This window comes from Sebastes umbrosus, chromosome 5 (genome assembly GCF_015220745.1).
Source record: "Sebastes umbrosus isolate fSebUmb1 chromosome 5, fSebUmb1.pri, whole genome shotgun sequence".
In the NCBI taxonomy this organism is placed as follows: domain Eukaryota; kingdom Metazoa; phylum Chordata; class Actinopteri; order Perciformes; family Sebastidae; genus Sebastes; species Sebastes umbrosus.
In genome coordinates this window covers 1,967,842-1,981,974 of record NC_051273.1, presented here as the reverse complement: position 1 = coordinate 1,981,974, position 14,133 = coordinate 1,967,842, and the positions used below count along the sequence as shown (strand labels likewise).

Genomic DNA, 14,133 nt, shown 5'->3' with positions numbered 1-14,133 from the left:
TTGAAAAATGTCTGGAAAATAAAAGTCTAAACAATGTCTGAAAAAGGTAAAAACAACAAAAAAAAAAGTCTGAAAAAATGTCTGAAAAAAAAGTTTGAAAAATGTTGGAAAACAAAAGTCTAAATGTCTGAAAAAGGTAAAAAAAATAAATAAATAAAAGACTGAAAAATGCCTGAAAACAAAAAGTTTGAAAAATGTCTGAAAAAAAGTTTGAAAAATGTTGGAAAAACAAAAGTCTAAACAATGTCTGAAAAAGGTAAAAAAAAAAAAATAAATAAAAATGTCTGAAAAAAAGTCTGAAAAAAAAAGTTTGAAAAATGTCTGGAAAATAAAAGTCTAAACAATGTCTGAAAAAGGTAAAAACAACAAAAAAAAAAGTCTGAAAAAATGTCTGAAAAAAAAGTTTGAAAAATGTTGGAAAACAAGTCTGAAAAAATGTTTTTAGGCAAATTAAAAAAAAAAAAAAAAAAAAAACATCTGAAAAATGTCTGAAAAAAAAAGTTTGAAAAATGTCTGGAAAACAAAAGTCTAAACAATTTCTGAAAAAGGTAAAAAAAAAAAAAAAAAAAAAGTCTGGAAAAAATGTCTGAAAAACAAAGTTTGAAAAATGCTGGAAAAAAAGACTGAAAAATGCCTGAAAACAAAAAGTCTAAAAATTGATTCTACTACTACTACAACAGCTGCTGCTAACTACAACTCCTTCTGCTACTTTCCACCCAAATACCACTTTCTGTGTAACAACTTATAGATTTTAAAGGTTTATTTCACCCAAATACTACTCTCTCTCTCTCTCTGTCTCTGTCTCTGTCTGTGTTTAGCAATGCAGTTCATCTGTCTGATATACATACAAAGCATTTCTTCTTTCCGCCTATTCAGGAAAATTCAAATTTACCACTTTTGACATTATTACAGTTTAGCTTCAAGCTTTTCTAGCAATGTATTTCAGCTCTTAGCTTCTTTAGCTGATGCAGTTCAGCTTCCAACTCTACCAGTTGTGCATTTCATCTTCTAGGATTTTCAGCAGTGCAGTTCAATGCATTTGAGCTTCAACATTTTTAGGCAAGTCATTTCACATTTCTGCATTTTCAGCAATGCTTTGCAATAAATTTCAGCTGTCAGCATTCCCACGCATTTTCAGCAGGAAATGCATTTTCTAGTTTATATTACTTTATTTTATATTTCATTTATGTTATATTTTATCGCTTATTTTAACTTTTTCTCATTTTGTTTTTACTTTACGTGATCTTATTTTTCTTTTTTTTAATACATATTTAATTAGCATTGCAGGATTTTCCAACGATTGCTTTTGTAATTGTTGTACTTGTGCATATGATAAATAAACAACAATGTTTTGGTAATTATTTGCCAAAAAATACTGTAAACATTTACTTGACTAATTACTAATGGCTAACAGGAGACCATTAGGATCTTGTGAAAAACAATATTCAGTGTTAACTTCTCTTGAAATTTAATTCACAACAGAGACAAGAACACAAATGTAAATATCTAAGAAAGAAATACTACCTTAACATAGAAAATAAAAACAATAAAGTATGAATAAAATAGATTAAATAAGTGAACATGCTGATGTTTTTATTAATCTTTTATTTATAAATGTTTTTTTTGTTGTGCGACCTGAGACACTAAAATGTCACACTTGCAAGCTTTTTAAATTTTTTTATTATGTTCACAAAAATAATAAAAATGACCAACAACAGAGCCTTTAACCCCAAGATACTTTTTATTGTTCTGTTTAATATGAATTTCCAATAGAACTCCTCATGCAAGACTTTTGAACAAGCTGCAGAATGATTAAAGATGAAGTACAATCTACTGAAAACAGCACACGGTAGGCTTCTCCCAGTCTGAGGGTAATCAATCTTAATCCCTCCTCAGCGTTGGGCTGCATGTTAAAATCACTCTCGTATGAACATTGGTCCATTTTTTTTTAACCCACGATATTGGAGTGCATAAAGAAATATGAATGCCGAAAGCTTGATTCGGTGACTGTGAACATCTGGTATCACAAAATGGTTTAAGACTACACTGCGACATCATGTCTGTACATCCTTTACTGGTGTCTCAGTGATTTAATGGTTGCTGTGAGCTGAACATCAAGGTAAGGATATTAATTCTGACCTGTAACCGTCAACAACATGAAAGCTTCAATCTAAAAAGGGAGCAGCGAGTAATTCACATTTCCACTCTCCAATAACTGACAAAGCTTGTTTAACTGATGCTGATGATGTCAGTCGACACTATGCTGATTATAAATGGATCAACTAAACACAGCAGGGGGAGAAGGAGACTTATATAAATCAGTTTATGTGACAAAAGAAACATGGTTTAACTACAGAAAACACAAAGTACTTGGTGTTTACGCTTCTCTAGGTTTTTTTTTATTTTTCAAAACCAAAAAAAGGAACCCGAATTTACATTTTTTAGACACTTCAAATCCATCATCACCCCTTTGTGTTTTCCTTTTCTAAAAGATTTTTTTACTTCCATTTAATATAGATGGAAATGGAAATAACAGGAGCAACGAAAAAAAAAAATTACAGTTTCATCCAGAAACATTTTTGAAGTGACACAAAAATACAGCAACCGGTATTCCCAGGATAAAGTGCAATAAAAAGGAGACGTGACATTTTTTAGGAGAGTGTTGCTTGGCAGGATTCACTCTCCGGAGCGACAACAGGCTCTGAAACCACACTGCAGGTTCTGGCAGCCGCTGGCCGTGTCTGCGTGAGGACCTGGAGAAAAACACCGCACAGTGGTCACCCACTGAACTACATAACATAGGACAAATGAAAAAGCTTAACCCTTACATACACAATCTACACCAATACTTTAAAAATGAATCATTATATTTCAAATAAATAAAATGCAGTGAATACTGGCAGCATCATACTGGCTACTGTAATGCCTACTTACCTTCCACCTAGGGGGCACCTGTTACTTACACTAGGACACATGCTATGCAGGTGGGGTTAGTCATGTTTGTCACTGTTGCCACACATAATCACAAAACCTTCTACATTCACCATGACACATTCACAAAGTTTAAAGGGCGGGTCCATCTATACATGATCATCCATCATGCATAGTATTCCTACATTCTACGAGGTAAAATTACTGTTTTTGTGAATGGAGTCTAGTGGCTTTCAAGGGAGCGATATAACAGCTTCAGTTCCCCGTGAGAAAAGGCTGTCTGACGGCAAGGTAAAATGGCTGTGGACGATCAGTTTAAGTGTACGCTATATTTAGAATATTTTCACCGCTTTACCCCGCTGTCAGACAGCCCTTTCTGACGGGAAACTGAAGCTGCTAAAGCGCTGTCTTCAAAGCCACCAGACTCCATTCACAAAAACAGTAATTTGACCTCTCAGAACACAGGAGGAGCTGGTCTACCGCTGCCTCGATCGGTTAGTTAGTTTGTGTTATTGTGTGACTTTCTGATCTGAACTAACGTGGCGTCCACAGCAGTACATTGCTTAGCTTCCGTGCCGGTACTCCTGTCTGCTTCTCCAAACTGGGAGCACGCCGACAGCCATCTAAGTTACTGAATGTAACGTTAATACACTGACTATAAAGATGTATATATACATCCTACATACTGTACATGTAGCAGCATCGTCAAGCTAAAACCTACGTTAGGTCACCTGGGAAAAGGTTTCAAGAAGGGTTTGGAAATATAACATCTTGATGCCAAAATTTGAATGTTGAATGGAACACCACTGGGAAAATACAGGATGATATAAAAACCTAACAAAAAAAGAAAATAATGGACCCGCCCTTTAACATAACAGCCGATTTCCAAAGCACCTTACTGGCATGTACTTGTACTAGCATTTTGTGTTTCAGAGGGAAAAGGACCCCTAACAGTTTCACTTGTTACCGTCAATGTTGTCGCAGTAATAGAAGTGCTCATCATTGAGGGAAGGACAGGCTGACACCAGCTCCTGCAGCCCCACCTCAGTGATGAAGAGGCAGCCAGACAGGTTGAGATGCTCCAGGAAAGGAAGCCCTCCACGCTGCGACAGAGCCCTGAAACACACACAGCCACGCCTCGTTACAGGTACAGCAACGTGAGCAGTGGGAACGTCTACATGAACACTGATAATCCAGTCTTAACCTAATAAAAGGCAAAACTGTTGACTATAGCAAATGTAATGCACCACGTCTTTAATGGTAATGATAACTTGATGAGCACACCTGCATTTATACCTTTCTATTATATTTAGCCATGTTGTGAATCAACACTTACACCAAGTATTAGTTTACCAAGATAAGTGGCGGAGTGTTTGCACAAATGACAGCACCCACACGAGTTATTACACCATCTTCTGCTTTCAGCTTGCACTGGAAATAACTACACGTACCACTAAATGTTGTTTTGTAGCTGCAACCTGACAAAACATTGTGGTATTTTTCAGCTGATCGAAGATGACTCGTTGATCTCATCATCAGTATCTCAGCATCACATCATTTTCTGAAGACACTAACCTCTCGTATAAACCCAGGTTTGTAGGGATGTCACGATACCAGAAATTTATAAGTCAATACTAATACTAGTGAAATTCCATGATTCTCGATACCACGTTAAAAATGAAAAAGTAAAACAGTAAATCCCATGTACTTCAACATCATACTGTTTTTTGTTAGGTAAAGTTAAACAGGTCATAATTCCCTCTCTTTTATCTATTTCATATTGCTGTGAAAATATCTCCTTCAAACAACTGGATTTATTCAAGTTTCTCGCCAAAAACTACATTTTACAATATGACTTTTGAACACATCATAACGTTAGCATTACCGCTAGCTCCGTGTAGGACTGTGCTGCTTAGCAGCGGCTAACGTTAACTAGCTCTCGTCATGCTGATTTCTACATGGATTTGTTGTTCACAATTTAGCACTATCGGGGAAAAAATAGGGTGGATCCCCTGGACGCGTCAATAGTGAGTTTACTGCGTCCCAACCATAGACTGTATATAAGAAGTGTACGTAGTCATCGGGACGTCACCCATTGGTTTGTGGACTACAATTTTGAAGCCTCGAGTTCGGCATTTTGGTCGTCACCATCGTGTTTTTTTGCAACCAGAAGTGACACGAGAGGGTGGAGCTAAGTACAACTGAACGCTGAATAAGACATTTTCAGGCGACCAAAATGTTATAATTAATTTTGATGAAGTGAAAACACACTGTGAAAGGGTTAAAGTTTTAAGACTAAAACACGGACAACGCCGTGGTAGCGACCTGTCAATCACAAGGTAGCCCCGCCCTAAAGCATCCCCTGCTTTATGGTCTATCTGACTCTAAATGGGACCATAATTTACTAAATAAACATCATGCTGTATTGAAGAAGACTTGAAACTAGCGATTGAGACCATAAACTCACGTTTACAATGTTTACGGAGGTAATTAATCAAGTGAGAAGTAGGCTCATTTTCTCATAGACTTCTATACAATCAGACTTCTTTTAGCAACCAGAGGAGTCGCCCCCTGCTTGCTGTTAGAGAGAATGCAGGTTTAAGGCACTTCAGCATTGGCTTCACTTCTCAGACCCGGAGGTAGCCCACTGGAGCCAAGCACATTTTCTATCGGCCCTGGGACAATGGGATGCCGTTATTCTCAAGCCCACCAGTACCTTCAGCACCCGCGGTACCGTAGAAAAACGAGTACTATCAAGTTTTGGTATCGACTTGGTACCGATGTATTGGTTCTCGTGACATCCCTACAGGTTTGTATGTGAAATGATGCCATTTCAGGTGTAAAAGGAGTGTATTTGTTTGAAAAACAGCAATGCATGATCTTTACCTCAATCCCAAATCTGTGACTTGATAACATCCAGAGAGACTGAGAAATCTCAGTGGGCGTTTAGCCTCTGACGGGTCAGTCCTGTGTTCACGCTCCGGGCACTGCAGGCCCCCAAATGAGGAGCATTTAGTCCGAAACTCTGCAGTGCTGCTTCTGGTGGTGCCCGACTCGCACTGAGGCCCAGAAAAAGTCCTGAGGGCCATGTCACTAGTGCAGCAGGTGGAGTGACCACAAAACATTTCCCCAGACATGGCGTACTGCTGATGCAAATAGGAGGCGTTCGGGCCAGTCCTGTGCCCACGCCTCCTACTCCTCCTGCAGCAGCACGAGCTTCCCACGAGCTGTGTCTCTACGAAGCTTTCTGCTTCAGGAAGAGACAGCCCGCCACGACGGCTCCACTCTGCAGTATCTTCAATATCAGCCAGATCCGAGGAGTCCAGGACCCAGACTTGCGTGGGGGTGCAGGCGGCGCCCCAACGGCCAGTCACCGGCTTGAAAATGATGGCCTGCCGCTTCCGCCCCATTGAATGCAGGTTTCTCTCTTCCATGAGCGTGATGGGTATCGGGGAACTTTTGAGAAGCTTGGCTCGTCGGTCTGAACGCTTGTCAAAGCAGGTGGAGGACATGAGGTCACCCAGCCCGACGGACAGCTTCTTCATGGTGTGATCAGTAATCTTCTCGCAACCCGACAGATCCAGGTGCTCCAGATAGAGACAAGCTCCGAGAGACGACCAGCTGAAAGAGGGAGGACAGCAAGAACAGAGTAATGAGTTTCCTCTATATAAAAAAGAACTGACCAGAGTAAATGACATGGTTATTTTAGTGATGACTTTTAATATTTACCTGTCAAATGCACAGTCTGTAACATCAGTCTGGGTCAGGTCCAGGTGACTAATATTGGGGCAGAGACTGAGGATCTGGCGCACCTGAAAGGAGGACAAAAGTATGACAGTTCAGACTTGACACAATCTTTATAATCAGGTGTCGTACGATTACAGTCAAAACAAAGATTTTGCGCTGCACACCATTTTACTGGAGACGGTAGAACTGTATGCCAGAACAATGGACTTGACAGACGGACCCACAGCTGGCAGGAGGTTGTGGATCATCCCGTTAAGAAGCCTCTTCTCTCGCTGAGCAGTGTCAATCGCCAGGGAGCCCTGCTTATGTCCCGACACATCTGAAGAGATAATCAACAAGAACATGCATGACATGTTACGCTACCGTGCAGGCGTGTTTACTACCTTTATGTCAGAGTGCAGCCAGAAAAGAAGGTGAATTAAAGCCGTTTCACACCAAGCACGGATTTACGTCCAGAAAAACTTGCACAGAAATTAATAAAAACTGATTTCATGGGTTCTTATGAACGCTTGCACACCCATGCGGAACATTTGTGCGGGAAAAAAATATTCTGATGGAAATCGATTTCAGCGGATTTCCGCCTGGGGAAATATATGTTTGACCAATGAAATCCTTTGTTCCAAATGATGTCATACCGCCAGGTGTAGCTCAAGTCTTTAACGAAGAATAATGTATGCTGTTTTTCCCTGATAATTTTAAATTTTGTAAGTTAACTCATCCAAATTCTATTATTTAAATTATGATTTTTATTTCTGTTTATTTCTTTAAATTAATATCCTTGTTTTTCTGAACTATTATGTTGAGAACATGTCTGCAATGTCATATGAATATTTTTTTCAATTAAAAAAAAAGCAATCTTGCTGCCAAGATGTGGGAACGTCTTATCAATTTAGTGTCTCAACATTCAATATTGTACGAGACACACAGAGAAAATCTGCATGTGGATTTTCTGTATTCCTACTGGTGAGAAACGGCTTTAAAAAGGTGACTGAATTCACCACAAGAGCATATGAGCGAATGTGGAGCGTCCTGCCAGAGGACCTTGGGCAAACACATTGAGATTTTCTCACACTATACTTTTATTATCTTATATCAACATGATAACCAAATAATGGAAATGTCAGAACAACCCAGCCCATGCTTTTTGATACAAGTGTTAATGGAGATATATTTTAGTCGACTTTCTAGGTGCATAATCTGTTTATGACATAGAGCCTCTTTTACAGCTGACCAGTGTAAACAAATACTTGATTATCTCACACTTTAGAGCATTAAAAACAGTGCTCATCGTGTTTTTAAGGGCACTCACTGACATTTTTTTGGCAAGCTACTAAATTAAGATAAGTTTTATCTCATCTAATTTGAATTTAAAAGCTTGCCAAAGGCAGGTTGAAGGGGTTTGAAAATAGCAATAGAACATTCCCGATTACACCATAGTTCTTAGCTTACCAGACTCATCAACATCAGCATCCTCATCCCATTCCTGATAGGCCCGACCCTCATTCTGCCGACTCTTCACCCAATCCTCATCTGGGTCCTGGTCCAGATCCCCGGGTGGGCCACTATAATAATCACCTACATTATAGAGACACAAACATTTATCAGCAGTGTACCACTATACATACTTAATACAATTAAGTGTTTGTTTACAGAGAAAATTAAGCTTAGTAAACAATGTTTTGTTCCCTGAGGTAACCACCAGCTACTAGCAGCCTACCTCTGGCCCAGTGAACGGGGTAGAGATGCCTCCACAGAGAGCCGGTCTTGGTCAGCTCCGACCAAGAGCTGCACACTTGACTGCAGCGACACAGATCTTCAGGGCCCAAATAGTGGAACAGCCTCAGCATGATTTCTGTAGGAAGCTGGGAGATGTGGGTTGAAGAATTCCTGTTCTTTTCCAGTTCTGAGGAAAAAGACAAAACAGCATTATCGACTCAAATACCAAAATTATGAAATGCACCTTTTTACAAACGCCAATTTATCCTTTCACGAAACTAATGACTTAAATAGTTAAATATGGCATTGTTCAGACAGACGTCGGCCTTTTTCACAGAAGACACTTTGACATTTCACAGTAGGAAAAGCACAGGTGTAAATAATACAATTCCTGACAGCTGAATTCCACTTTAGCTGGCTCTGTTTCAAGGTCCTGCTGTGGTACATGCTGACTCACTGTCACGGCTTAGTAGGACACTTGAATAGGACGGAGCCATTGTTTTTGTTATTAGTAAGATCTGTATTTCTCTATGACAAGTCAAAATGTCTGCTGTGAAAAAAAGCCTATTGCATAACAAGTGCTGGACAATACAATCTACTTGATTTTTCTTTCGTTTCTTTTGTTTATAAATGACTCAAATATTAGAAATGCCCATCACAAATAACCAGAACCCAAAGTGATAGAACAGGTTTTCACATTTTAGATTAAACTGGCTCTTCCACATTTGGTATTTTTACTTGTTAAAGCTAGAGTTGGTAACCTTCTTCAAAAACACATTTTTGTTATAGTTGTTTAAATTCTCATTACATCCCGACAGCAATCAATAAATCAAATGCTCTGAAAAATAAAGAAGGAATCTGGTACCCGTGGCTGTCGAAGGACTGTTATAAGCCCGTCCAATCATTCGGGCTACCTGCCTGTAGAACTACCTGCCTGCGACCTCATTGCGTGCCATCGGAGTCTTCCACAAACTGCTAGCTTGTTTACTTTCTTGATTATAATTTTGGTGGAGTGTCTTTGGAGGGAGGCCTGAAGCAACGGACTGTCAGTGTTGCCAAGTTGGCGATTTTCTCTCCAGATTTAGGGACTTTTGGAGCTAGTGCTGCTAGCTACTTTCATTGGAAAACAGTTGGCAACACTGAGTTAGGTTTTAAGGTTGAATCATTTTAAAAAATCTAGCGCACTCTTGTTAGTTTCTAAAGATTACCGACTCTAGTTTTAAATTACACAATTAAGCATCAAATGTGTCATTAATTTTCAGTGCCACAACAGTGTGACAAACTTAGCTATGTACCTCCCTATATTTGAAAAGTGTACAGACTTGTGACTTTCCCCTCCGGCGTCTGCTGTACACAGAAATACTGAGAGAACTAGTCATTCACGTACATGCTGTGACCGGTATATTGAATACTGAACCACTTAACCTCGCTCCAGGTATGAGAAACATGAACCATTTCTTCTAATTACTTGTGGCTTCTAGTGTGTTTGCATAAAAACTAGTTTTAACATTTAGGAATATATTTTATTCACTAACCGTAATCCGTCTTCTCGTGGTCGGCATATTTAAAGGCTTTTTGCAGCTCCTCCGCCTGGCTCCACAAGCTGAAGCCCTTCAACACCTCAGCGGCACAGTCCCCTTGGTGTTGGCTGCAGTGTTGCGCTATCACCTGTTTCTTGATGTCCTTGAGCTCCTCGTAGGTGAAGTACTGCATAAGCATAGGCTGAAACACCTGCAACGAATCTCCTTAGTTTATAAACAGCTTGCAACAGTGCAGTTCGCTGGGATATGAGCAATATGTTTCCTTAGCTTTTTTTAATGCTTTTTTTTCTTTGTTGTTTAGGAACACAATTTAGTCTTACCCATTCTTTGGGGGAATCAATGAATTAAAATATATGTTATAATAACAAGAAAAAGGAATTTTAACATCTTATACCTCTTCTTCTTCCTTCATGTGGGGCAGAAAGTCTTGTGTGAAAGCTTCTAGTCTCTCCTTCAGCTGCCGGGCATAGTTAAGCTGCTCATATTCATTCTAAAAACACATAACAATTGTTAATTCATGGAGTCTCTTAAAACCAAAACATGGCAGTTCTTCTTTACAATCCGGGCTACAACATCTTCATTATTTTCATAACTAGACCCGCTAGATTATTACACATACCTATTATGATTTATAAACTTCTCAGACCTAATATTCTGCAATGTTTCTTTAACAACTGAGGAAAAGTCAAAATAAGGTCCTCTAACCATAAAAAAAAATCTCAGCACAGTATTATTCATGTCAAGACAAACATCTTTCCCCTAAGGCAGTGTTTGTAATCTCCATCCAAAGATACAGGATGTTCCTTTGTGTTTTACAAACTGACGTAGGCAGAGCGGATATTAAGATTTACACAATTGCATCATTCTGGAAAGCCCATTCTATTGGTTTGCCCATAGCTTGAGAGAGAACAATACTTCTTCTTTCTTGTTAAGCAAATCACAAAAACAACCCTGCCTTTATTATACAATTCAGCCCACTTCTTTCTGCATCTGGCCTTTACCGAAGAAATAAAATAAAACGTTTGAAACCCCATACAACAGTGACAAAAACTTGGGTTTTTGCTAGTTTTATAAAAAATGGATGCTACAAATTGTAAACAGGCTTTAAAATAAATTATACTAAATATACTATTTCCCATCTGTACATTTAAAATGTATATATGAAAAATAATAATTGTGATGTTGTTGTTGATGCTGCAATCTTTGTGTGGCTAAAATAATAGTTATTCTAATGACAGAGTGTTACCCCACCATTGAGCATCAACTATCAGCTGAGCTCTGCAGAACGCATGTATGTTGTTTTCCCTTCAAGTAAAGCCTATAGGTGTAAAAACATCTATGTGTAAAGCATCTATATTTACCTTAACGTTGTGCAGCCCTTTTTCAAAGAGAGACAACATCTCCGAGAGCTTGTTGTCAGAGTGCACGTTGTACACGGTGCAGCAGCGCTGCTGCAGCAGGCCGATGATGTACTCGTTCTCAATCTGTTCGTGCATCTTGAACTCCTTAAAGGTGGCGCACAGCGACTGAAGAAATGAGCGGAAATCATTGTTGTTGGAGAAGTTGGTTTTGGACAGCTGTGGAAAAAAACAAAGAATAACTCATTTATTATGAAATGTAATGTCATTTATGTTTATACTACAGACATCCATGCAATAAATAAAATCCTTAGTACACCCGTCGTGCATTATCAGAATCACCTATATTGGATAAGTATGTAGCTACACATACAAGGATTTTGACTGTTTTTTTTGCATTGTTCTCAATGTACACAGATATAGAAATAACACCTAGGAACAAGGACAACAATGCTGAACAAATAAAAGGTAAATAGACAGGATTAGTATGTACCCATGTGAAAAAATAGGTGTGTGTGTATGTATATATATATAAAAATAGGTAGGTAGGTAGTTATATATATATATATATATATATATATATGTATAAGTATAAAAATAGGTGTATATATATATATATATGTATAAAAATAGGTGTATATATATATATATATATATAAGTATAAAAATAGGTGTGTATATATAAGTATAAAAATAGGTATATATATATATATACATATATATATATATATATATATGTATAAAAATAGGTGTGTATATATAAGTATAAAAATAGGTATATATATATATATACATATATATATATATATATATATATATATACATACACATATATATATATATATACACATATATATATATATATATGTATAAAAATAGGTGTGTATATATAAGTATAAAAATAGGAGTATATATATGTATATATATATATATATATACATATATATAAGTATAAAAATAGGTGTGTATATATAAGTATAAAAATAGGAGTATATATATATATATAAGTATAAAAATAGGTGTATATAAATATAAAATAAAACGTCTATATACAAAGCAAGTGTTATGTAAAAGTAGTAAACAATACAAATAGTGCAAAGAAATAAATAGTGAATGGACTGGATGGTACATCATGTATAGATGTCTATAAACTGTATATACACAACGTGTGGGGTGTATATTGACAGTGACAGGTGATAAGTAAGTTACATTACAACAGTAAACTACGTAAACATCGTGTAATAGTAATCTGTAATGAAAGCAGAGGAGGTGTTGGGGATGCAGCAGCAGGGAACATTAGAGGAAGCTTACACCGTGTTGCATAACAACACATCTATACATGAGTTAAACCTGTTAGCATAGCATTAGCATGTGTAGCTAGAGGTTCTTTAAAGTTCATCAACAGCTTCTCAACACGTGCTTCAACATGCTGGTTCAGCAAACACCTCCATGAACCTCTAACTTTATAAGAGGAACCACGAAAAGCTGCTAAACATCCTCAGAGAGTTCATGCTAACAGCATGCTAACAGCATGCTAACAGCTACATGCTAGCTGTGGTGCTAGCTCGCCTTCAGCCGTCCTGTTGGTCACACAGCTTCATATATTCCTGTTTTAAACCTCCACATTAACGATAGAGAGTTATCTAAACGCACCTTCTCGCAGTAGAGGCCCACCAGCTGCTTCATCCTCCAGTGAGGTCCAGTAAACACATCCACCTCGTCCGGGAAGGGAGCCATCTCTACTGTCTGAGGCTCACTGCGTCATCAGCTAGAGCTCACTGCGCAGCCGCAGAACGAGCTCATCTAGAGCCCACTGCGCAGCCGCAGAACGATCTCATCTAGAGCTCACTGCGCAGCCGCAGAACGATCTCATCTAGAGCTCACTGCGCAGCCGCAGAACGATCTCATCTAGTGCTCACTGCGCAGCCGCAGAACGATCTCATCTAGTGCTCACTGCGCAGCCGCAGAGACGATCAACCAGAGAACAGGTCATGTGACCACAGAGGGTCAGTAAACACTGATCTGGAGTCAGTGTTATAATAAAATATTATATCAATATTTCATTGTGACTGGAGGAGATACACGCTCCCAGATCAGCAAACTTTAGAAAATGTATTGAAATTGAAAACTAAAGCCATGGAAGGTGACCAAGAGATGCCGACTTATTTAAAATAACAATAATTATTATTACTAGTATATGTATTTTTATTATCATTATTGTTATTAGAACATTATTATGTATTTTATTATTATTATTTGCTCAGTCTTCCCTCTCTCTTCTGTCTATTTATCAGTTGCAAATATACACACACTCATACACGGAAAAGGTCCCACTGCGTGCTCATTTTCAGGTTCATACTTGACTATAAATATTTCACTGTGACTCGAGGAAATATACGCTCCCAGATCAGCAAAAATGTTTTGAACTGCTTTAGTAAATAAAACCTTCAAAACTGAAGGAAGGTGACCAAGAGATGTCAACTTATTTATAAAAATAATAATATTTATGTATTTTTATTATCATGATCATAATAACATTATTATGTATTTTATTATTATTTGCTGTCTTCCCTCTCTCTTTATCAGTTGCAAATATAGACACACTCATACACATAAATACTGTCTCGCTGTGTGTACCCAACAACAAGAATTAAAGGTGCTATTGATAACATTCAGCCACTAGATGTCGCATTCTCCCCGTTCCATTGCATTTACTTCACAACAAGTCGTTGCCAGGCATTTACCGTCAATCTCAGCCATTTATCCATTATTTACCACACTAACTGACGACACAGAGATACCACGTGATACCAATGTTGTTTTACTATTGGCTCACATCA

At 38.0% G+C, this 14,133-nt stretch overlaps 1 protein-coding gene across 1 annotated transcript; it reads right to left on the bottom strand.

The window, feature by feature from the left end:
- Positions 1-1,671: 1,671 nt before the first annotated feature.
- On the bottom strand, positions 1,672-13,101 carry fbxl5 (F-box and leucine-rich repeat protein 5). Its single transcript, XM_037770215.1, has 11 exons — positions 12,947-13,101; positions 11,297-11,512; positions 10,330-10,425; positions 9,930-10,125; positions 8,396-8,581; positions 8,128-8,253; positions 6,843-6,997; positions 6,661-6,743; positions 5,818-6,552; positions 3,899-4,047; positions 1,672-2,753 (listed from the first exon to the last, which is right to left on the bottom strand). Exons 1-11 carry the CDS (start codon positions 13,028-13,030, stop codon positions 2,677-2,679), a joined length of 2,103 nt encoding a protein of 700 aa, XP_037626143.1. The 5' UTR covers positions 13,031-13,101; the 3' UTR covers positions 1,672-2,676.
- Between the last annotated feature and the right edge of the window lie 1,032 nt (positions 13,102-14,133).

Coding starts and splice junctions, on each gene's coding strand:
- fbxl5 (XM_037770215.1), bottom strand. CDS start 13,030: ATGGCTCCCTTCCCGGACGAGGTGGATGTGTTTACTGGACCTCACTGG. Junction 6,998..8,127: donor TGCTGATGTTGATGAGTCTG/GTAAGCTAAGAA, acceptor TTATCTCTTCAG/ATGTGTCGGGACATAAGCAG. Junction 2,754..3,898: donor TTACTGCGACAACATTGACG/GTAACAAGTGAA, acceptor GTTTTTCTCCAG/GTCCTCACGCAGACACGGCC.